Raw genomic sequence first — 25157 nt, 5'->3', positions numbered from 1 at the left:
CTTAAAACGGGTGTGAATTTTTTGTTTTATTAAAGGCAGTACATTGCCCCCACAAGACTTAAAACATTGAATAACACTCGGGAGTTTCATCCAAGACCTGAAGAGCTCCCGACGTAGATGATAATACCAATCTTGTTTATTAGGGACTGTTTACAGGGTAGCTCCTGGAGACCGTTAGGGACGCGAGATTAAGTAAATTAGTTTTACAAAAAGTTTCAACAGATTCGTGTTGATATTGAAGAGAAAGTCAGAAATAGCTTTGTCTAAGCAGACAATCAAAACAATCAATTCTCAGGGGATTTTAAAATTCATTTATGAAATCAGCTTTTTCCTCTAGAGTGTCCGGCATTATAACGAATCGGCGAAGTAAGGTATAAGAGCTATTTGACATCGCCATTCCCACGTGTTCTCTTTCATCCAGCGGCTGCGGCGCCGGCCCTGACCCAGATCCTCCGCCCCCAGACTCGACTGGTAGCGCAGCCCCGCAACCTCCTACTGGTGTCGGATGCGAGAGTCTATCCTTAAGTATGGTCTCTTTTCTCTGTCCACAGAATCCCGGGTTTCCAGGCGGGGGGCTGCAAGCTACCCTCAGGAAGAGTGGCAGGGTCTCTGAAGGAGGCCGCCGCGGGTACCTGGGGCTATGGGGGGCTGCAGAGCCGGGCAACGCGTCCCCAGAGCGGGTTTGGGACCTGCCTCGGAACAGTGTCATCACTGTGGCGAGGGTCGAATTCGAGGCTCAGAGCCACCTTCAACCCAGGTTTGGGGAGTCGGGGGCTTGTTTTGGGACAGTGAGTTAGACTAAGGCATCCACCCCGTGACCTTGAGCTGAACCCTCCTTTAACTGAAAAATTCTCTCTAGACAGAAGACCAGGGCCAACACACCTTATCTGATTTGCTAATTTTCGAGGATGCATTACTTAAACGTTTCCCTTTACGCATTACTAAAAGATTAATCAAAGCAAAAAATGTAATCTGATGTAAACGTTAAATAACAAATTTTTATTTATTTTTACATCTCAGCTGTCTACTTTGATAGAAGAAATCCTAGGATTAAAAGAGACCTTAAGGGCTCAGCTTTAGAGAACCTTTTAAATCTTGATGAGTTTCTGTATTTCAGTTACATTTCCTTCATTACCAGGCTTTTAGGTAGTATCTGTTCACAATTTGTTTTATAATTTATGTAAATTAAAAGATATAATGACAGTGTCAGAGCTGTAAGAGACTTGAGGTGATTTATCTCCCTTATTTTCTAGGTGAAACTTATATGTAAAAGAAAAAGTGACCTTTCCCCTCTACTCTAAGGTGTGCTCATAGGCGTAGAAACTCATTAAAAATGTGACTTGTTTTGGATCTTACAACCCTTTAATCAGAGCTGGGATTAAAACCCAAGTAGTCTTGCCCCCATCTAGTCCAGTACTCATAGGCTCATCCTTTAAGGACTTGAAGCCATCCTTTAAACCCAAAAGGAGTATGCAGTGATCTTTCAAAAGAATGTTTTGCTCTGATTAATAAGTTAGGGTTGCCAGTTAATCAGGCACAATTTCCTAAAGCTGCTGCAAATGATCTAAAGTAAAGGGACATGTGGTAGAGTCCTATTTTATGTCAATCTAGCAAGTTAGTTCAGATCAGTTTAGACATCTGACCTATCAAATAAAGAACAGATAGCCCGGGAACAAAAAACATGGCTCACAAGATTGTTCTTTCATTTCTTTTTTGTTGTTAACACTTTTACTTATTTGCTTTCTCTTTCCCACTCTCATATCTCTATATATACATATAGAGAGAGATATACAGGGTTTTTTTGCTGAACCACTTACAAGTTGCAGACATCATGACCTTTAACCCTTATTTCTTCAGCATGTATTTCCTTAAGAACATACTATTACATAGCCACAATATGACTATCACACCTAAGATAACATATTCAGATTTCTCCAATTATCCCAAAAAGTCTTTTAAAACTCAAAAATGGTTTTGAGTTCCAAAGTTCACAACTGTTTAGTTATAATTCTTTAGTCTCATATTCTAGAACAGCCCTTTCTACCCCTTTCCTTTATGACTTTAATTTTTAGAAAAGACCAGTCTAGTCATCTTACACATAGTCCCAAATTATGGCTGTTCCTAATTATTCCCTCATAATCAATCACATCAAACATTTTTGTCAAGAATAGCACATAGGTGGTACCACACCGGTTAAGGTGGTGACTGGCAGATCTTCCCAATGTAAAGGGACAGTTTTCTTTTTGTGATAAGTAACCTGTGGAGATGCTTTGATACAATGCATATATCCTGTTCCCCAACCTATCACCCAGTAGTTTTATCATCCATTCATGATCCTTGCCTGAATCACAAGATTACCAATTACCAGTACCAGCCATGCTGAGGCCAGGATCAATTATAGTGATAGTGGTCAAGGACATCAGAAGAATCACTTACTGTAAACTAAGTTTGAACAGAATTAGAAATTTGGCTCCAGACCTGGTAAAAATCTGCATATGATTCTAAAGACTAAATGGAGGGTATCTCCCCACCACATCCTGATTAGTTTTGTTTTTTTTTTTTAATACTCAGAAATTTCTGGGAATTGTTTGTCCTTGTGTGTTCACCTGAACATCCAAATTACCTGGCAAAATAGGATATTAAGTATTTTTTAATACATAATAACACATATGCTAAATAACTGTAACCTCAGAACAGCTTGAGGAAACTGATTTCACTTATTGAAAAGGAAAAGGCTTTTCAAAAAATGACTTAGCCAGCAGAAGTTTAGATTTCATCGAACAGACTTAAAGCTTGAAGGGGCCTCAGCAGTCATATTGTAATCCCCTCATTTTTCAGGTGAGAAATCAGGCCTCACTGGAGACATTCAAGCAAGGGTTGGACAACTACTTTTCCAGAACAGAAAGGAAACTCATGCATCAGAAAAGGTTTGAGCTTGATGACTAACAATTCTCTTAAGTTCCCTGGTTTTATGATATATTTTGTTTGACACAAAAATTACTTAGCATTGCTGTAATCATTCCTAAGGCCCAAGCCAGAGATGCTAGAACTCTCTATCCCTTCCCTCCCTCTTCAGGTTTCAGGGATATAACCAGAAGGTATCCCCTGATTGGATATTTGCCTCTACAGTACCAAACATTTGCTTGTAATATCTGGTAATTAGGACCAAATAAAAGGGCAGCCACATTGCTTCTACCGCTTCTCACTATCAGGTGGTTTGTATGGCTGTTGGACTTTGTCAGTCAACATAACTAATGATTAAATAAGTGCAAGATAGAATGCTGGAAGACTCAGAAGACACAAACTAGCAAGTAAATTTGAAAATCATCTACTCACTCAACCGTCTCCAATATTTTCTAGGAACAACTGCCTTCACTTAGGTATACCATAATCTTGATATTGGTGACCACAGAGAAGAGCTTTGGAGATATAGGCAGACTTAAGAAAATTGCTGACTGTTAGCTTTTTTTTTTTTTTTAATAAATTTATTTATTTTTATTTATTTATTTTTGGCTGCACTGGGTCTTCTTTGCTGTGTGCAAAGAAGTGGCTTCTCTTGTAGCGGAGCACGGGCTCTAGGCGCCTGGGCTTCAGTAGTTGTGGCTTGCAGGCTCAGCTGCTCCACAGCATGTGGGATCTTCCCGGACCAGGGCTCGAACCCGTGTCCCCTGCACTGGCAGGCAGATTCCTAACCACTGCACCACCAGGGAAGTCCCCTGACTGTTAGCTCTTGAGTTCAGCTGTGGGTCTGGAAAGATATTTGAAAAAATAAAATATATAATTGAATGATTCTAGAGAAAGGGAAATCATAATGTTAACACAGTGGTCTTTGAGTAGTAGAAATATTTTTTATTTTCCAAATTCTCAAGAAATAGGTTATATTACTCTTATGATATACTTTATTTCATTTAAAGGAGGAGATATACTGTTAAGGACTGTATATTAAAAGACAATATCAAGAAAATTCATACAAACAACATTTGGGGGTGCTCCTCATCTATATCTCTTCAAAGACTTCCCAATAACAATCACCAATTGTCACTATGAGTTGTATACCAAGAGGGAAGTGACGTAGAGTCAGCAGTGTTACACAACATTTAAAGATTTCATACTTTCTGCCTCTCTGACCTCTGCTTGAAAAAGTCATATTATATATGAATTTTAACCTGAAGAAATACTAGGATAGGAACAGGAAAAAGAAGCTGATTTTGGCATTATAATTAGCGAACATGAACAGGTCTTTGGATAACCTTTTGTGCTTTCAGCTAGAGGCCTGCTGGTAAACCAGGTTCCTTTAATTCTTGTTTTATTGCTCTTGTATTTTTTTTTTTTTTAAGTTCCCACAAAACAAAGTCTTCATTTAACACCTAACCACAAAAGTTATCTTACCAGTTCTTGGATCTTTTCAGGCTGTTTTCTGAGTAGGAAGCCAAAAGAACTCTAGTTCTGAACATTTGCTAACATTTACCACAATGCACACTGTACCTTGTTCTTTGGCAGGGATTAGAAAGCTGGGCAACCTCAAACTTTTTGAGATTATTGTAGATTCACATGCAGTTGTAAGAAAAAATAGAGTTCCCTTGTGTCATTTACCCAGCTTTCCACAATGGTAACATCTTACAAAACTGTAGTACAATATCACAACCAGGATATTGATGTTGATACAGTCAAGGTACAGGACATTTCCATTTCAAAAGTCTCATGTTGCCTTTTTATAGTAACACCTACTTTCCTCCTCCCCCACCCCTGGCAACCACTAATAAGTTCCCCATTTCTGTAACTTTGTCATTACAAGAATGTTATATAAATGGAATCATATAGTATATAACCTTGTGGGATTGGCTTTTCACTCAGCATAATCCTCTAGAGTTTCATCCAGGCTGTTGGCGTGTGTCAGTACCTCATTCCTTTTTATTGCTGAGTAGTATTCTATGGTATGAGTGTACCGGTTTGTTTAATCATTCACCTGTTGAAGAACATCTGGATTGCTTCCAGTTTTTGACTGTTATGAATAAAGTGTATATAAACATTCATGTACAGGTTTTTGTGTGAACATAAGTTTTCATTTTTCTGTGAAAAATGCCCAGGAACGCAATTGCTGCATGATATGATAGTTGTACATTTACATTTTTAACATAGTGCCAAACTGTTTACCACAGTGGCTATATGATTTCACATTACCACTAGGGAATATCTGAGTGATCCAGTTTTTCCTCATTTTCACCAGCATTTGGTGGTGTCACTATATTTTTTAATTCAACCATTCTGATAGGTGTGTAATGCTATATATATCGTGGTTTTGTTTCCCTAATGGCTAACGATGTTGAACATCTTTTCATGTGCCTATTCGTCATCTATATCTTTTTGGTGAGGTGTCTTTTGCCCATTTTCTAATTGGATTATTTGTGTTTTTACTATAGAGTTTGCAGACTTCTTTATATTGTCTAGTTATTAGTTCTTTATCAGATACGTAGTTTGCTTTTGATGTGAAGTCTAAGAATTCTTTGCCCTAAAGCCCAAAGATTTTCTATTTTTCTAAAAGTTTTAATGGTTTTATGTTCTATATTTGAGTCCCAGATCCATTTGGAGATAATTTTTGTATAAAGTGAAAGACTTACTTTGAGGTTAAATTTTTTGCCTATGGATGTACAGTTGTACCAGCACCATTTGTTGAAAGGGCTATCTTCACTTAACTGCGTTTGCATCTTTACCAGAAATCAGTTGGGCATATTTCTGTGACTATTTCTGGGTTCTCTATCCTGTTTCATGGATCTGTGTGTCGGCTTTTCCACCAAAATCACACAATATTGATTATTGTAGCTGTGTAATAAGTCTTGAAATCAGGTAGACTGATTCCTCCCACTTTATTATTCTTTTTTTGAATTTGTTTAAGTCCATTTGCTTTCCATATAAATTTAAAAATAATTGTCTATATTTATAATAAATGTTACTGGGATTTTGATAGGAATTGCATTAAGCCTGTATATCAATTTTGGGAAAATTTACATCATTACTATGCTGAGTTTTACAATCCATGAACACAATGTGTCTTTCCATTTATTTAAGTCTTTGATTTCTTTCATCAGCATTTTGTAGTTTTCAGCATACAAGTCCTGTACATGCCTTGTTAGATTTACCCATAAATCTTTTCTTTTTGAGTGATTATAAATGGTATTGTATTTTTAATTTCAGTAACACTGAAAATTAGTTTTTACAATTGATTTTTGCATGTTTATCTTGTATCCTGTGATCTTGCAGACTTGTTCTAGGGTTTCTTTGTAGATTCTTTGGGATTTTCTATGTTCACAATCATGTCATCTGCAAAGAGGGACAGTTTTATTTTCTTCCTTTACAATTTATATGTCTTATTTCTTTTTCTTGAGTTACTGCACTGGGTAGAACTTCCAGCAGCATATTCAGTAAGAGTAGTAAGGGCAGACATCCGGCTCTGCTCACTGTCTTAGGGGAAAGTATTCAGTCTTTCACCATTAACTATGTAGTACAGGGTGTAGGATTTTTTTGTGGGTGCACATTACCAAGTTGAAGAAGTTCCCCTCTCTTCCTAATTTTCAGTTTGTAACATGAATGGGTACTGACTTTGTCAAATGCTTTTTCTGCATCAATTGATATGATCATGACTTGTTTTTTCATCTGTTAATATGGTGGATCACATTTATTGATTTTTAAATATTGAATTAGCCTTGCATCTCTAGAATAAACCCTACTTATTAGAGGTGTGTAATTCTTTTTATATATTACTGAATTATATTTGTTATTATTTTGTTAAGGATTTTTATGTCTATTTTATGAAGATATTTTTCTGTAGTTTTCTTGTATGTATCTTTGTCTGGTTTTGATATCAGGATAATTGTAAATTCATGAGTAAGTTGTTAGATTTATGTATATAGAGTTGTTCATAGTTCTGTTATCCTTTTTTCTGATATCTGCAGGGTCTATGGTACTATACCTTGTTTTATTCCTGATAATGATAATATGTGACTTTTTTTCTTTGTTAGTCTTGCTAGAGGTTTGTCTGTTATAGTCTTTTCAAAGAACCAGCTCTTTATTTCACTGATTTTTGTCTGTTGCTTTTCTGTTTTCATTTTTGTTGATTTCTGTTATTATTTCCTTCCTTCTACATGCTTTGTGGGTTTATTTTGCTCTTTTTCTAGGTTCTTGAGGTAAAAAGAAAAAAAAATAGATTGTTGATTTGAGGCATTTCCTCTTTAATGTATGCATTTAGTACTATAAAATTTTCCTCTTGGCACTTGATTTAGCTGTGTCACACAAATTTTAATATGCTGTATTTTCAGTTTCATTCAGTCCAGTGACTTTTTTAAAAAGTTCCTTGAGACTTCCTCTTTGATTCATGGATTATTTAGAAGTGTTATTTATTTTCCAGATGTTCAGAGATTTTCCTGTTATCTGCAACTATACTTGTCTTTTTCTCCTTTAAGTTCTCTCTACATATTTTACAGCTCTGTTGCTTGGGGCATACACATTTAGGAGTACTATGTCTTCTTGGTGGATTGACCCTTAATGTCCTTTTGTGTCTCTGGTAAATTCCTTTGCTGTGAAGTCTACTTAATCTGATATTAATATATCCACTATTTTCTTTGTATTAATGCTTGCATGATAAATCATTTTCCATCCTTTTGTATTCACTCTGTCTGTATCACTGTACTTGAAGTTAGTTTCTTATAGACAACATATACTTGGTCATTTCTTTAATGCACTCCGCCAATCTGTCTTTTAATTGATTCTTTAGACTACTTATATTTAATGTAATTGCTTATTAAGGCTTAAATGTGCTATTTTACTTTTTATTTTCTGTTTGTTCTGGTTTTGTTTCTCTCTTTTCTTGCCTTCCTGTGGATTATTTGAATATTTTTTGTAATTTATTTTGATTAATCTGTAATGTTTTTGAGTGTATCTCCTTATGTTCTTTTTTAGTGGTTGCTCTAGGTATTACATGACATATACGAAGCTTATCACAGTCTAATGGTGTCAGCATATTACCAGTTTCAGTGAAATGAGAAAGCCTTACCTCCCTTTACCTTCCCCATTTAAAATATACATTTAGAACCATGTTAGACAGTTTTATAATTTTTGCTTCAACTGTCAAATATAATTTAGGAAACTCAAGAAGAAAAGGAAAGGGTACTGTACCTATTCCTATTTTTATTACTATGTTGTTCCTCCTTGATGTTCCAAGTCTCCTTTTTTCATTTTCTTTCCGCTCAGAACTTTAATCCTTTTCAGGCAGGTCTGCTGGCACCAAATTCTTAGTTTTCCTTCATTTGAGAATATCTTAACTTCACTTTCATTCCTGAAGGATATTTTTGCTAGATACAGGTTTCTGGGTTGACTGATGAGAAATCTGCTATCATCCTAATTGTTTTTCCCCTATAGAAGATGTCACTTTTCTCTTGCAGCTTTCAAAATTTTTTGTCTTTAGTTTTTAAATGTTTGACTACGATGTATCTTGATGTGGATTTCTTTGTGTTTACGCTTTTTGGAATGCAATTCAGTTCTTGAATCTGTAAGCTTCTCTTCTTTTGCCACATTTGGGAAGTTTTCAGCCATTATTTTAGTACTTTAACAGCCCTGCCCTCTTTCTCTTCTTCCAGGACTCTAATAAAACAAATGTCAGTTCTTTTGTTACAGTCACACAGATTCCTGGTACTCTGTTCATTTTTTTAATTCTATTTTTCTGTTATTCATATTGGATAATTCTATTTTCTATTTTCCTCCTTCCTTCACAGATTCCTTTTTCTGTCCCCTCCGATCTGCTGTTGATTCTGTCTGTTGAGCTTCTTTTGGTTTTTTCTATTTTTCACTTCTTAAAATTTCCATTTGGTTCTTGATATCTTATATTTCTTTGCTGAGTTTTATATTTTTTAAATTTGTTTCAAACATTCTTAATTATTCATTGAAGCATTTTTTATAATAGCTATTTTAAAATCTTTGTCAGATAATTCTAACATCTCTCATCTCAGTGTTTGACATCTTTTTTTTTTTTTAAGATCTTAGTTCTTGGAATGAGTTTTTTTTGTTTCTGTTTTTTTGTAACCTGGACATTTTGCATCTTGTGTTATGAGACTCTAGATCTTGTTTAAACCTTCTCCTCTAGCTGACTGCTTTTGACACTGCTTCATGGGGGGGGGGCACCTTATTACTGCCAGGTGAGGGTAGAAGTCCAAGTTCCTCACTCTGTCACTAGAGAAGGTGGGTGGGGTGTGGGTGTGTGTGTCAGGGGGTGGGGGTGATGTTCCTCACTTCTGCTGGGTGAGCGTAGGAGTTACGGCTCTCTACTAGGCCTTCATTGGTGTCTCCCTGGCTGAGGACTGGAGTGCCTCATTACTACTCCCCATGTGGCCTCCACTGACACCATAGGAGGGCATGTGGCCTGACTACCATGGGGCAGTATGTAGGTCCTGAATCTCAACTAGGCCTCCTTTGATACCACCTGAGAGGGGAGGGAGAAAGATACTTCATCACTGACAACAGAGGTGGAAGTCTAGGCTCCCCATGCAGTTTCCACTGACACTTGGGGGAGGGGTCCTTATTAATGCCCAGCAAGAATTAAAGTCCCTGCTCCCTAATCACCCTTCTCTGACACTACTCTGGTGTGGGAGTTGGAGTGTCTCGTTACAACCTAGTAAGGGTGGAAATCTTATCTGGCTTATGCTGATGTGGGTGGGGATAAGAACCAAAGTTTTTTCTGTGTTGGCCTGGAGTACAGCAGTTATTGTTTAAAAGATTTCTGTTTTATAGGCTTCCCCTTTCCTAGCCTTTTGGCTAGAGAAGGCAGACTTTTGGCTGGGGGTAGGGAGGGGCTTTTTGACTACCCCAACTGGCATTTGCAGATTGCCAGCTTTTTCAGTTCCAAGTGTGTGATATATGAGACCCCAGACAAGGGAGAGAATTCACTACTGTGATGTTTCTCGGGTCCCAAGGGCCCTAACTAATATACTTTCTCCTCTCTACTTTTTAGTCTTATGTTTGTTTTATGTGTAATGTCCAGGGGTTTTAGTTGTACTTAGTGAGAAGAATAGGGAAAAGCACATCTACCCCATCTTCCCAGAAGCACAAATCCTAAACCTCACTGTATGATATACTTACAGGATTCTCTGCTTCTTGGCTGGTTAGTGATAAAATTTTATAGCAGCTATAAAGATGCATCTTACCTCAGAAGCATGGCTGGTTTCATAACTAGCACAGTACTTGGTACATTAAATAAATGTTTACTGAATGAATATCTACCCACATCTATCTAGCAAAATAGTAACTGCTGAGATCTCAAACTGTAAATAAGTTTGAAGTTGATATTAGAAAATAATGGAATAATTAGGTTTGTATTTCTATGCAGTTCTGTAGTTGGAGGGTGTGGAATCAGTGTTTCATGACTTAAGTGAGCAAAGAGTAACTATAATGGAAGTATCTTACCTGGGACTTATCAATGATGATAGTCACAGCAATACCTGAAAAATTGTGACCTTCGGTTAATTCCTGGTATTTTTCAGGTAGTTTATGTGGTTAAAATATATATATTATTTATAAAACTGGGAAGTAAAATAGGAATAAAGAGCATTCTTGGTAACTTTTTAGGTGTTTATGGAACACTAGTTGCCTGAATGTTGGGCTAATCTGAAACCTCTACTGCATTGTTCGTAGCAGATATCGAAGAATTTTAATAGAAAAGATAGTTTATAACTGTTACTACTAAACCAGAGATTCTCTGAAGTATAGACAGTCAGAATTTTGGAATGAGACTAGGATAGCAAATAGAAAAGAACTGGTGCTTTCCCTTGCATGTGGAAAAAATAACTTTTTAAAAATGGCAGTAATACTTGTGAACATACAGGATAAGGACAAAAGAGGAGGGAAGAATAAATGCAAAAGAGGTAAAGTTTTATACATGGTTGGGAATGCTGGAGTGGAATTACCATTGATAGTATTTGTTAATCAAAATGAAAATTTTCTTTCATGATAGTAGCATACACTCTGCCCTAAGCTTGAATTTCCTACTTAATCTCCATGCGAGCTTCATGAAAATTTCATGCTTTTCACAGCCACTTTAAATAATAATTGATGAACTAGTAAGAATGATATACACATCCAGTTTATGAGATTTCATCTGTTTTAGAACTAGCCAGGATAGAATAAGTAAATAACGTGATACATTCTTACATCAGAATTAACTGATCCTGGGTCCTCCATTTAGGATATGTGAAAATCCCAGTAATTCAGAAACACTCTTTGACTTCCTTATCTTCACTTCTCTGTTGCCCCCAAGTTAGATCAAAAGTGTCATATGTTCAGAAGTTTCTGGTAAGTCTCTGTGAGTACCCTTTTTGAACTGTAGAATGTACAACTCCTGTGACATCCTCTTAGAGTCTTTTAGAACTCTCTTTCATGAGTGTTGTTGATTAATAAGTGGATGGTGTTTGTTAATTAATAGAACCTTTGCATTTACATAGAGATAGTAAAAGGATCTTTAGTAGCACAGATCTAAGTTGTATTAGGAACCAGGGGGATAGTTAACTTAAGTACTTATAGGAAGACACCAGAGAGCTCTTTCCCATAAAACCCTACTACGCATGGGACTTTAATACGTAGCTTTGCAAGGTAACAGAGCAAACTGTCTTAAAACTGGAGATTTAGATAGGGCCTTTGGTTCTCATAGCTAGCATTAAGAAAAGCGAGTTCTAAACTGTAAGGTTCTTATTAATGACTTGGGAGATTGGGGGTGGGGCATATAATTACATAATCAGAAATTTATAAAATATAAACAATAATTTCAGGTAGACTTGTTTCAGTGCTATTTCAAAATCTATGCTTGTTTTGATTACCTTCAACTAGCCTAAAGACATTTGTATACAGACTGACAAACTTTTTACTTTTAAATCAGGTGACTAATAAACGTACCAAAAGAATATGGCTGCACAAATACCAGAATCTGATCAGATAAAACAGGTAAGGTATTATAATTAACGAAAAAGGATTTTGCAAAAAATTAAGGCACTACTGGATATAACCATGTCAGTAAGTGATCTCACAAAATAACTATTTATATTTCATTTCCACAGATGGATGTTAAATGATATGAAGCATATTCATTTTTCAGATAATTTGAAAGATAATCCAGGAAATAATAAATATTCAACTAGAAAATCTGACTATATTTTGTAGATCATATTATACCCATTTAAGGTAGCAAAAGAACCTTTGATTTCAAGTATTACAGGGTATTTTGCCTAAATACATCAGTATTTAAAACATCTTTGTTTTAAAAACCAAATATTAAAGAACCTTCTGATTTGTTTGTAGTTTAAGGAATTTCTTGGAACCTACAATAAACTTACAGAAACCTGCTTTTTGGACTGTGTTAAAGACTTCACAACAAGAGAAATAAAACCTGAAGAGGTATGAAAAGTGTTGCCCACTAAAAATTCTCTAAGCTCATCATAAACAATATAAATGGGATCCCCCTAAGCATTTTGCTTGTTCCTAGTTATTACAGGAATTTAGGCTACCTTTTATACGTTCCATTGCTCATAGGAACTTGAAGCAGCCAAAGACCCGTGGCACTGAGTTTAACGATGCCAAATTTAATATCACAGCCACACTGAACTACGGCAGACTTTTTCAGAGAAGATGCCTGGGACTTGCTGAATACATTGTTCCAAAGCAAAGATTCTTAATAATTAGCTTTCATTCAAGATGGCCAGGCTAGAGAAACTTGACATGGCTTTCCTATCTGACCTTGAGAACTCAGGTTAATTTTGGAAAAAGTAGAGCTTGAATTTGGTGGCTCATATTGCCTAATCCTATTAGAAGTCTTAACTTTTAATATCCTCTTCAAAACATTTATATATTGGCTAAAAGAGACATAAAATTCCTCCAGTGGAATATGTTGATAAATATTCATGCCAAGAACTTAACATATAACCAGCAATCAATAAGTGTTTGTTAAATAAATGACAAAGTTTGAGAGATGCTAAGTACAATAGTCTTATTAAAAAGTAAAAAGTTGAAAATTAAGAATGTTGAGAATGGAGTTTCTCATTAAAAAAGAACAAACCTGATACTGGGCCTACATTTTAACAATCAGAATAAGAGATGGGAATGTGGGATTTCAGTTAATATTGAAACATACCTGCAGAAAATCTAGTCCAGAAGGCAGGGACTTACTTACCATTGTTTTTATTACCTCCAAACTGGTAAGCATTCAGTATATATTAATTTTTGTAAATGGATGAAAGTATTAACAATTGAAAGCTATGATCACTTGCTACTCATTAATACCATTTAATTCTCAGATATATTCAAAGAAAAGAAAAGTACCCACTGGTTATATTCTTTTAGAATAGATGCAATTTCTTTTAATTAATACTTTTGTATTGCCTCTTGGATCTTTTTATTTCTAGACCACCTGTTCAGAGCATTGCTTACAGAAATATTTAAAAATGACTCAACGAATATCTATGAGATTTCAGGAATATCATATTCAGCAGAATGAAGCCCTGGCTGCCAAAGCAGGACTCCTTGGCCAACCACGATAGAGAAGTCCTAATGCATGGACTTTTGATGAAAGATTGCCAACACCTGTTGCACTGGAAATGAGGATTCACCTGACAGAATCCCATGAAAGCAGTAGCCACCATGTTAAACAATCTGTCATGACTGTTTGGCAAACAGAAATCACTGGGAAAACAAAATTGCTATTTACCAGAATAATCATCAAAATGGGTCTTATTGTTCAATGAAAATAATAAGATGCAACACTTGTTGAGGCCTTAAGATTCAGCAGCTTGGTCACTTGATTAGAGAAATAAACCATGGTTTCTTCAATTATGACTGTTAATTTTAAAGCAAAATATGTGTTCAATCATGTATAAGATAGAAAAAAAATTTTTATTACTAAAAGGAAAATAAATGGAAATATCACTGAGCAGTTTATACTATATAGTACCACAGCATTCTGACTGGATTGTGGATACATTGAAATGTTTTTCAATCAGGATCATCCTCCAAGTATTCCTGTTCATTCATGTCTGCCTCAAATTGCTGGTAAATACATAAAATAGTTACTTGCTAATCAATTTAATGCACAATCCTTTTCTTGCCTCCCTTCTTGTGTCAGGGTGGGCACCACACATTCTTATCCTAGCTACATTTTCATGTATCTTCAGGAAACATCCCATCTGAGACTAGCTTGTGAATGTTTAAGAATTGATTACTGTGCTTTAGTGGAGACTATATTGCTTTGTGTTTTATTCAAAAGCTGAGAATCCAACATGAATGATTCCAAGTCAGACCAACAATATACAGTGTACTCTCAGCTACTGCATGTGATCAATATAATAAAAAGTAAACCAAAGTTAAAGTAGTGTCTTAGAGCTAAATGAATCCTAAAACAAATCCAAGCACTGCAGGAAACTCTAGTTGATGCATAAGTACACCCAGCAGTTTGGTATCAAATGATATCCATTCATGAGCCAATTTAGTAATAGGTATCAGTCTGCTTATATTTACCAATATAAACTTGTACTCAAGAGAACACTAACTAGCCTATATATGTTTAAATTTACCAGTGATTTCTATGTTTTGTCATATTATTGGAAAGTACAAGTATTCTGCTTTGATAATTTACAGTTTTCTGTATTACATCTAATTTTTAAGCCATTAGGTCATTTAACTAGCAATACCATGTAACTTAGAGACCTCTGTTCACATTGCAGTCAGTAAATAATTGTGATGTCTTTGAAAGTACAAAGATAAACAGTGTTAACAATGTTTAAAGTTGAAATGTTGAAACATGTATAATACTCAAAATATACAATTCATTATAGTCAAAGGAACATGAAAGAATAAGCTTGTTTCATCTTAAGACAAGAAAAGCAAACAAAAATTCAGAGATCTTACTCATTTAAAACTTTGGGCCATTCACACACATATCAATACTTTGCTGTTTCTATGTAATCAAGCCCAACATGGTTATTTACAGTGTTCATTTCACAAAGATAATTAAGTATGTGCTTACCTGGCAAATAAGGGGAATTTTGCGCAACAGCATCTCAAATACCTTGGGAGGAAGTGTGTGTTTGAAAACTTTCAGAAGTTCCTGTGGTTGCCCACACACCAAAAGGGCATTGCTGAGATGTTCGACCCCCATTCGATGCTCCCCTGAAACAGATTTATAAGTTTAGAGCAGAATTTTAAAGCTCTTCAAAATATACATTCTACAAATTACCAAGAAAGCACCAAGCACTGAAACTAAAAAAGCACATCAAACTAAAGACTATTTAGGGGACTTCCCTTGTGGTCCAATGGTTAAGAATCCGCCTTCTAATGCAGGGGACATGGGTTCAGTCCCTGGTCGGGGAACTAAAATCTCATGCTGTGGGGCAACTAAACCCACGTGCTCTGGAGCCCACGCACCGCAACTGCTGAGCCCACGTGCTCTGGAGCCTGTGCACCAGAACTAGAAAGAAGCCCACCCGCCGCGACGAAGAGCCCGCATGCCGCAACGAAAGATCCCGCATGCCGCAACAAATGATCCCACATGCCGCAACTGAGACCCGATGCAACCAAACAAATAAATATTTAAAAAAAAATAAAGATTATTTAAACAAGTCGCAAAAAGAGTAAAGAGTGTAAAGGGGAAAATGTTGAGCTGCCAATTAAATAACTTTCTGACCCAAATTACTATTTAAAAGTGCACTCTTGAATTGGAAGTGTTCATGTTCTGCTATTTGGGTATGCAAGAGGGAGGTACTGAGTTTTTTAAAAAGGCTGGGGTCTGCTGTTACTGATACAAGTTATCTTTAACTCTACATATGTGATCGATGAAGTATTACAGGTGAAACATCTTGATGTTCTAGCTAAATGAGACTTTTAAAACATAGATTGTATTATCAAAGAGCTGAAACAAGACTTAGTGTAACATGGATTACATATCCAGGGGAAGAGAAGAGATTTATGAACTTTGATTTCTAGGTGGTTTTAATTTTAAAATGAGTTTTAGGATGATTGGCTGTAAAGTAACTAAGAATGAAAATTTGTGAAGAGTGGAAATTAATGATAGAGTCTCTCTTTAAGTTAAAACATGTAATCACTTAGTCTCACTACCTCGTTTTAGGAAACAGGCAAAGATCAGTGAAATAATTTAAGGTTTCAAAGCTAATTAATGCCAGAATTAGTAACAGAACCTAACTTTCTGAACCTTGAGACTATAGTGTGCTGCCTGTCTTCAGGTGTTATGTAATAACAGAAGTTGACATTTTGACATATTTAATATAACTAAGTAGGAAATAAACACTTTGTATCAAACCTTTTAAAGAAAGAATAAGATATAATAGTGCCTCGCAAGTTGATGGAGCTAATGTAACCTAAAAACAATAATCAGTTTGGTTAATTAGATCAACCAACCAATAAATGCAATCAAATCAGCTAATCAGAAATTTCTCTTAAAACTTTTGGCTCTATCGTCCCTCTGGTTATATAGACATAAACACAACTGAGATGGCTACAGAACTACCTGGCAGCAAAGTAGGAAAAACTGGGGGTGGTGGCAGAAGGGAGTGCAGAAAACTGAGATTACAGAAAACTGGGTGAAAAATTATTGCATTAGAACACTGGTTCTCAACCAGTGTACTGTAATAACCTAGGGAGGTTTAAAGAATACTGACGCCTATACATCTGGAGAAAACTATAATTCTAAAAGATACATGCACCCCAATGTTCACTGAAGCACTGTTTACAATAGCCAAGACATGGAAGCAACCTAAATGTCCGTCAACAGAGGAATGGATAAAGAAGATGTGGTGCATTGGAATATTATCAGCCATAAAAAAGAATGAAATAGGGCTTCCCTGGTGGCGCAGTGGTTGGGAATCCGCCTGCCAATGCAGGGGACACGGGTTCGTGCCCCGGTCCGGGAAGATCCCACATGCCGCGGAGCGGCTAGGCCTGTGAGCCACAAGTACTGAGCCTGCGCGTCTGTAGCCTGTGCTCCGCGGGACGGTGAGAGGCCCGCGCACCGCGATGAAGAGTGGTCCCCGCTCGCCGCAACTGGAGAAAGCCCTTGCACAGAAACTAAGACCCAACACATCCAAAAATAAATAAATAAATAAATTTATTTAAAAAAAAAAAAAAGAATGAAATAATGCCATTTGCAGCAACATGGATGGACTTAGAAATTATCGAATGAAATAATGCCATTTGCAGCAACATGGATGGACTTAGAAATTATCATACTAAGTGAAGTAAGTCAAAGATAAGTATCATATGATATCACTAATATATGGAATCTAAAAAAAATGACAGAAATGAACTTACTTACAAAACAGAAATAGACTCAGAGAAGACAAACTTATGGTAACCAAAGGGGAGAGGGGGATGGATAAATTAGGAGTTTGGGATTAACATATACACACTACTAAATACAAAATAGATAACCAACAAGGACCCACTGTATAGCACAGGGAACTATAATCAATATCTTGTAATAATCTATAAGGGAAAAGAATCTGAAAAAGAACAGATATAGATAAATATATGTATAACTGAATCACTTTGCTGTACACCTGAAAGTAACACAACATTGTAAACCAACTATACTTCAATAAAAAAAAAGAAAAAAGAAAAAAAAATTCTGATGCCTGGGTCCCACCCCAGAGATTCTTATGTAATTGGTTTTGGGTTTGGTGGGGGATTTAAAGAATAAGCAACCAAGATGAGAATTTCAGAAGTAAAATATAGTAGAAGTATATAACCCTAAAAGTGCTAATTTAGGGGCTCATAGAAATAATGTTAATCACCTTTGAGAGAGAAAAATTTAAAAACTCAAGTTTGCAATTTTTGTTTTCATCATCTCAATATTTGTAACATTCACCTCTAAATCTAAACTATTACATGATAGCTCTTAAACATAAAGTAAAAATAAAATGTAATAAAATAATTGTTTTATAACTCATAATTTTCCTCTCCATATTTATACTATCCCAGCTCAAAAAATGTTAAAGCTGAAAGGTTCTTTGTATTTTAATTGCCCCTATATCCAGGGAGTATCCTTAAGTAGTTAAAATTTTTTTAAGTTTTGATTCATACAACATTTAGTCATTTGGAAAACTCACTTACTTAGAATTTTATCTGACAGTAAATAAGGTGTTCTTGTATTTGGCTTTGCTTCTCCATCTGCCCACTTCCAAGACTGCAACCAAAACTAACACTAACTATAACATCGTGGAGCTGGAACAGTGTAATAAAGTGGAAATGCTGGGACAGTTTCTCTTAAACTGAAGCAAGTTGGTTAACACGTCTAGTTAGTTAAGTTATCTGACATACAAATACCAATGCATAAATATTTCTCAAATGTAAATTATCATAAATAACTGCTTACAAAAGAATGTTTACATTCTTACCTCTGGATAACCAAAGTTCTCCCATTCGTACCTCTTGCAGAAAAAGTTGTTGTAATTTTTCATTCTTTGCTGGATCCCACAACTAAAAGAGTAACAGAATATTTAACAGTAATAAATGTAAGGTATATGGTTACTCATCAAAATTATTTAACTTTTTATTTATTTATTTATTTATTTATTTATTTATTTTGTTGCACTGGGTGTTACTTGTGGCAGGCGGGCTCCTTAGTTGTGGCATGCGAACTCTTAGTTGCGGCATGCATGTGGGATCTAGTTCCCCGATCAGGGATCGAACCCGGGCCTCCTGCATTGGGAACACAGAGTCTTACCCCACCAGGGACCACCAGGGAAGTCCCTTAACTTTTATTTTAAAAGCACATCTTGAATCTAGTCTCTAAATCCAAACATGACAAATACAGTTGTTCTTTATATTTAAGACAATTTCTTAAAATGGAGTTATAATTTCAGGCGACAAAAAAAAAAGAATACACAGCAGGCGATGGCGGTGACTTGTCATCGTGCACATTTGATGGCCTTCCTAGATGGTGCCTTGTTAAACCAGCACATCCAGCGTCTGCCAGGCTGCAGCCTGGCCAGTTTTATTCTTCAGCTTCTCTAATCCCTTGACACCTGGAACCCTGATTACCATTTTATATCAGCTCTTGTACTTTTCAATATACTTTCATGAGTTATATTGCCATTTAGATCTAACAACTCTGAGAAATAAAGTCAGAAGACTAGGGTAATTTCTTAAATTTAGCCCATGTTATAATTTAAAAAAAAAAAAAAAGTTGAAGCTCCCTCCTAAAACAAACAAATGAAAAAAAATGGCATATTCAAGTTTGGTTGAGATGTTTGTAATAACTTCATCCATATTTTACCCAGTTTGCTAAGTACACATAGGAGAAATCACACTGTAATCAACTATAACAAAGGTAGTTTTCTTTGTATGTTGCAAACCTATTTTCTTGCCTAGGGTATTAACCGTGCTTGTTGATTTAGCAAAGGGCATGGCGGGGGCTGGCCGGGCAGCTGGTGATACTCAGAAGGATGCTGTGGTTTGCTGCAGGCTGGTTCACGAAGGTGACGAGGTTCACAGGATGGCATCATCACTGGTACCATGCCAAGGGCTGGCCTTTAAAGCTAAAGTGGGCAATCTCTAGCCCAAAGTATCAACTCCACCGCCAGTCACTTCAGCTTCAGTCTTTTCTATCCAGAGAGTTTTTCTGTTTATTTTCCCCAAGAATTCTCTTTTTTAAATGGCATAAACCTGCAGATGAGATCATATGTTAAGCTTTTATCAGCAAACATGCTGATGATCAGTAACAACCACAGGTTTCATTCAACAGATACTTAGTGAGCCAAGAGCAGGACCCTCTAAGGAGAGCTGGAAGGGGAAGGAGAGCAAGACTCCTGTGCCCATCCCCATGGAGCCCAGAGTCTAACCAAGAGAAAAGACAAGTATGCTTGAGATCAATAACACATTAACAACAAAGTCCAATGTCTCTGGGGCTCATAGTACATTCCATCTGGTTGGAAGATCAGGGTAAGTTTCTCAGAAAAGATAGCATTTGAGATGTGCAGAAGCTCAGTGAAAGTCTGATGAAGAAAGTACAAGTGACGCCAAACTGCAGGGAAAAATATCAAGTGAGCTTATGTAGCTGGATTATGATAGGGTGCATGGAGCAACAATAATAATTACCAATTACTGAAGGCCAGCTATGGACTGAAAACTTTCCATGTATTATTTCTAATCCTTAGGAAAATAAGGCTGTCAATACAGAAGGCACCCATGGTGCGAAGTCCTTGGTGCCAAGCTGAGAGGGTTCGTCTTTCATCTGCAGAGTAGGGAGCTACTGCAAAGTGTTACATATACACAGCTGCGGTTTAGAAGGAATTTACTCTGAGAGCATAAGAAAAGAGGCAGTGAGACAGTTAAGAAATTATTACAGTATCCTGGGTAAAAGGTGATAAAAGCCTGAGGTAGTATAGGAGCAATGGAAATAGAAAGGGAATAGGGTATGAGACAACAGAAAAATAAGGGGATTGTGGAAGATGAGGTTGATATTTAAGCAAGATGAGCTGGGTCACAGCAGGGAGCCTAGGGCTATCAGAAGCATCACAAGGAAACAGAGGAGGAGGAACAGTGGCAAGGGACGAGATGATGAATATACTTCTGAACACACAAAGCTGAGATGCCAACAGAGCATCTAGGCTAGAGTCTGGCAGGCAGGCAAAATTTGGGGCCCCAGGTCTAGAGCAGTACACCTGAGATCACTTATGGAGAAGGGAAGGAGCTTCCAGGGAGATGAGGGATTATGCAGAATCTGAGAGCAGCGTTTCACAAAGGGTGGGCTGAAGGAGCTATTAAAACTGCAGTTTTCTTGGGCTCCACCCAGGCCTAGCAAATCAGTCTCTCTAAGTAGAGCCCAGGAATGTGCATTTTTAATGAGCTCCTCAGAAGAGTCTTATAAATTCTGAAGTCTGAGCATCACTGCCCCCATAACCACTGGGCTACCCCTGACCTCCTAAATCAGAAAGGCTGGTGCTTGGGTCAAATAATCTACATTTTAACAAATGCCCCAGGTAACTCTAATGCAGATTGACCACAGACCATACTTTGGGAAACAAAAAGGGCCTGGTGTGAGAAGGAAGACAGATCCTGGAAGTAGGAAGAGACATCTCTCTGTGCCTTAGTTTATTCATCTATAAAACTAGAAGAACAGAGTGGTTATGAGGATTATATAAAAGAACATTTGAAAAATCCTGCTTCTGCCTCTTCTTCATTTGAAATAATCCAGATCTTCATCATTTCCCACCTAGACTGCCACTGATGTTTCTGCCTTTGACTTCCCTCCTCCACCCCATACTCCAAAAAAAAAAATTGCATCCATTCTCTGAAATAAAATCACCATCACTGGTTATCCGCCACGACAGAAAAATATCAAAACTTTTTGGTTTGGCATTCAAAGCCCTCCACAATAAGACACCAAACTACCACTCAGCTATCTCTTTGGCCACAACACTTTAAATATTGCAATTTCATAGTCTGTGCCTCTGCATGAGCTGTTTCTCTCTGCCTACAATAAACAATATTCAACAAATATTTGCTAGGCGCCTACAATGTACCGGACACTGTTCTAGGCACTGGAGAGACAATGGAGAGTAAAAACACAGAGAAGGTCTGCCCTCATGGAGCTGATTCTAATAAATAGAAAGCATTAATCAAATAATCACACAAACAAATGGTGTAACTTCAACCATGGATAAGGGCAGTGAAGGAGAGAGACATGGAGCTGACCCAGGCTCTGCCCCAGGGAAAGCATCTCTCTCATGCCCAGCCATGGATACTCCCTGTCCTGCTTTCTTAACTTTGTCAATTGTACCTTTTTCTCTAAGAGACTCCATCTTGAAACCTCAGAAATCTCTGACTCCTGCTCTCCATGACCCTTTCATCAGTCAGCAAGAACTATCTATTCTTTCTGCAAAATTTATCTCACATCTCTCATCACCGGTTGCCACTGACACCACCGCAGTTCAGGATTTTGATTACCTCTCACCTATACTACTGCAATAACTTTCTTCTCCTCCACTCTATCTAGCACACTCCTGCTTGATGTAACCTAAAAAGTTTTTTTCTTTCCTTCTTTTTTAAAAAATTCCTGAATTCAGAAATCTTCAGTAATTCCCCCATTGAATCTGAATTCCTTAACCTGGCCTTTAAAGCCTTCTCCTATGCGGCCCCTACTTAGCTCTCCAACCTCAGCTCCCACTATCCCCCACTGGGACTCCTTTGTCAAACTGATTTACTGAATAGGCCTGGCAGATCCCCCATTTTGCACCTTTATGTACATTCAGTTCCCTTCATCCTGAATGTTGTCTCCCCTGAAACCAGGACCCAAATTTAACACATCCTTCCACACTCATTTGATGCCACCTCTTTTCCAAAGTCTTCTGTGAAGAACTGCATGTTCCAAAAACAGCCACAGCAATATTCCCAGAGCCAGAGGCTATTTCCTCTCCCCTTGAAATTGAGTGGGCCTCAATGCGGTAGAAGTGGCACCACCTGGCACGCGCCCACATGTTCTCTCTCACAAATATATGTATAAATACATATATACAGTTGACCCTTGAACAATATGGGTTTTAACTGCCCAGGTCCACATATACGTGGATTTTTTTCAATAAATAGGCACTACAGTTGAATTGCTGTTGGTTGAATTCTCAGATTTGGAACCACCGATACGCAGGGCCAACTATAAAGTTATATTCAGATTTTTGACTGAGGGAAGGGTCGTTGCCCCAACCACTGTGTTGTTCAAGGGTCAACTGTGTGTATCAACACACACACACACACACACAAATATATCACACACTTGCTTGCCCAGTGGGACGCATCAACCATACTGTGAGGAGGAAGACCATGCCACATGGAGAGGATATGTGTAGGTGTTCTGTGCAATAGTCCCAGCTAAGTGGCCAGCCAGCATTAACTGCCCAACGTGTGAGGGAGTGAGCCTTCAGATGACCCAGCACCTAGCCCTGGGGTCAACCTGGCTGAAGCTGAGCGGAGCAGAAAGGTGTGATCCCCACCCAGCCCTACTCAAATTGCAGATTCAGGAGCAAAATAAGATAATGTTTTAAGCCACTAAGGTTAAAGGAGCAGTAGATCCGTAGAACACCTCCATGATAACCCTGCCCTGAAAGTGATCCTCTACCTCCTCTGTGCTCCTGTTACGTGGGGGGTAGTCTTCCCTCTCCATTGCTAACCTCTGCCACACCTAGAACAACGCCTCACACGTAGGAAGCGCTCAAATGGGCGTCGACCGACTGAATGAATGAAAATTCATAGAAGGACCTAAGAACCCTCTGTTTGGGAAATGATGTGTTAAGTTGGACCGATCGCTAAGATGATTGTGATTATCTTTAAAAACAACTCATCAAATTCCATTTTGGAGAAAAAGAGGATATGTTCTGTTTTTGAGCAAGAAGAAAGGCCCAGTAGGACAGGAGTGGGCGGTGCGGCACTGTCACCCGGCCGTGGCCCGGCGTGGGTTTCTAAGTGTCTGGTGCTGCTCAGGCAGGGCAAAGGCTCCTCTTTCTTCTTTTTTATAAACTAAACGGAGCGCCTTCTCCTACCACGTTTACTGTATAGCTGCCTTTTCACGACCCCAAATGGTTCTTCCTTCGTTCCTTTCCTTTCGCAGCGGACAATAAAAACTAAACGTAAGTTGAGCGGAAACGGGGTGAGGGCAGGCAGAGAGGCGCTGGGAAATGGCTGCTCAGGAAGCGGCCTGAGACCCTGAGGCCGAGCCGGCATCTGCATCGGCGGGAGGTTACTCACTGTAACGCCACCTCGGCGTCTCTAAAGCACTTCACCTGGGCGCCCCGTCCCTCAGCCTTTTGCTGCTGGGCTCTTCTTTCTGCAAACACAACGTGGCACGTGCTGGTCGGCGGCCGTCCCCACGCCGGCGTGCGGCCCCCGGGCCTTTCGGCGGCGGCGGCGGCGCCCGCGGCCCGGCCTCGCTCCGTGGGCCCAGTCAGCCCTTCCGCCACCGGCCCGGTCAGCGCGGCCACCGGCCCGGTCAGCGCGTCCGCGGCCCGCCCAGCCTGGCCCGCCGCGCCTCCGCCGCCGTCGCACTCACTTTCGCGCAGGCGGAGCTTGAACGCGGGGTCGCCACGCCGCTTCCGGTCGAAGTAGACGCAGTAGCCGAGGAAGGCGACCGCGCCACAGGCCGCCAGGCCCGACAGGAGGCCGAGGACTGTGCGGACGTAGGGCATTCGGCCGCGGGCGTCCCACGAGTCGAGCGTAGGGCGCGGGCCCGCCAGCGCGGGGAGCCCGGCCGGCCGGCAGGGGCCGTCGGCGCGGCGCCCCTCCCCGCCTCGGGGCTTCCTGTGCGCCGGGCCGCGGGCGTGAAGAGCTGAGCGTCGACGCCTAGCACCTCGGCCGGCGGATAGAGGAGGAAACCCAGGGTCCTAGAGGACGCGTGTGGGAGGCTCACAGCCACTGAGTAGCAGAGCTCTGTTCGAACCCAGGTCGGTCGCGCTCCAAATTACGAACCCCTTACCCAAACGCACCCCAGCCCCTCCGCCTACGACGCCCATTCAGGCAAATCACAGCATGTCGGGAATCTGGTTAGCTGAGGCTTAGGCCTCTGTTCCCTCAACTGCAAATTTGAGTCATAACTCTGGTCATCTCCTAGTTCACAGTACTGCCCACCGAGCACCTGGACACTTGTCCGTATTCCGCAACCTGGTATGCTTTGTCACCTGCAAGAACCCAGCAGTCCAAAGTCCCCAGCCACCTTAGCTCAATAGCAGGAGGTAGGAGGCATGTTGAAGTAATAATAATAGTAACAACAATAATAATTTAGCCTAGAAAAAAAACGTTAATTTGCTGGTCTGGGCCGGGCCTGACAGCCAAAGGTCCCAGAGCAAAATCAACTCCAAGAGGCCCGTGACACTTACTAAACTAGATGCTTTCTAATACTTGCCTTATTCAGCAGACATAGCAGAAAGGAAGTAAGACTTTATTCCAAATATCAGAGATTTGATTTTATACCAAGCCAAAGAGAAGGCATAAGCTAGGTAAGGACCTTCTTTTTTGTTTGATTGGTTATTCAGTTGCTACTTATGATTTCCTGATATTACTGCCATGTGCATAGCAAGGTGATCATCTCTGCTGTGACTTCCATTGGGGCTGAGAAGCAGCCCATGCTCTCACTA

The 25157-nt window shown here is 38.8% G+C and overlaps 2 protein-coding genes across 2 annotated transcripts; one reads left to right on the top strand and one right to left on the bottom strand.

Moving 5' to 3' along the window:
- The first annotated feature begins 403 nt into the window (after nucleotides 1-403).
- Nucleotides 404-14392, top strand: TIMM9 (translocase of inner mitochondrial membrane 9). Its single transcript, XM_059914316.1, has 5 exons — nucleotides 404-525; nucleotides 2839-2927; nucleotides 11915-11979; nucleotides 12334-12429; nucleotides 13434-14392. The coding sequence occupies exons 3-5, from the start codon at nucleotides 11941-11943 to the stop codon at nucleotides 13566-13568; spliced, it is 270 nt and encodes an 89-aa protein (XP_059770299.1). The 5' UTR covers nucleotides 404-525; nucleotides 2839-2927; nucleotides 11915-11940; the 3' UTR covers nucleotides 13569-14392.
- Nucleotides 14020-24212, bottom strand: TOMM20L (translocase of outer mitochondrial membrane 20 like). Its single transcript, XM_059914315.1, has 5 exons — nucleotides 24077-24212; nucleotides 23811-23854; nucleotides 18432-18513; nucleotides 15050-15192; nucleotides 14020-14073 (listed from the first exon to the last, which is right to left on the bottom strand). The coding sequence occupies exons 1-5, from the start codon at nucleotides 24210-24212 to the stop codon at nucleotides 14020-14022; spliced, it is 459 nt and encodes a 152-aa protein (XP_059770298.1).
- Nucleotides 24213-25157: the final 945 nt, after the last annotated feature.

The sequence above is a fragment of the Balaenoptera ricei genome, chromosome 2 (assembly GCF_028023285.1).
Source record: "Balaenoptera ricei isolate mBalRic1 chromosome 2, mBalRic1.hap2, whole genome shotgun sequence".
In the NCBI taxonomy this organism is placed as follows: domain Eukaryota; kingdom Metazoa; phylum Chordata; class Mammalia; order Artiodactyla; family Balaenopteridae; genus Balaenoptera; species Balaenoptera ricei.
Note: the sequence above shows the minus strand (reverse complement) of the source record. Positions and strands in the feature narration are given on the sequence as shown.

Coding starts and splice junctions, on each gene's coding strand:
- TOMM20L (XM_059914315.1), bottom strand. CDS start 24,212: ATGCCCTACGTCCGCACAGTCCTCGGCCTCCTGTCGGGCCTGGCGGCC. Junction 23,855..24,076: donor CAAGCTCCGCCTGCGCGAAA/GTGAGTGCGACG, acceptor TTGTGTTTGCAG/AAAGAAGAGCCCAGCAGCAA. Junction 15,193..18,431: donor AGAACTTTGGTTATCCAGAG/GTAAGAATGTAA, acceptor AATCTGTTTCAG/GGGAGCATCGAATGGGGGTC.
- TIMM9 (XM_059914316.1), top strand. CDS start 11,941: ATGGCTGCACAAATACCAGAATCTGATCAGATAAAACAG. Junction 11,980..12,333: donor AATCTGATCAGATAAAACAG/GTAAGGTATTAT, acceptor ATTTGTTTGTAG/TTTAAGGAATTTCTTGGAAC. Junction 12,430..13,433: donor GAGAAATAAAACCTGAAGAG/GTATGAAAAGTG, acceptor TTTTATTTCTAG/ACCACCTGTTCAGAGCATTG.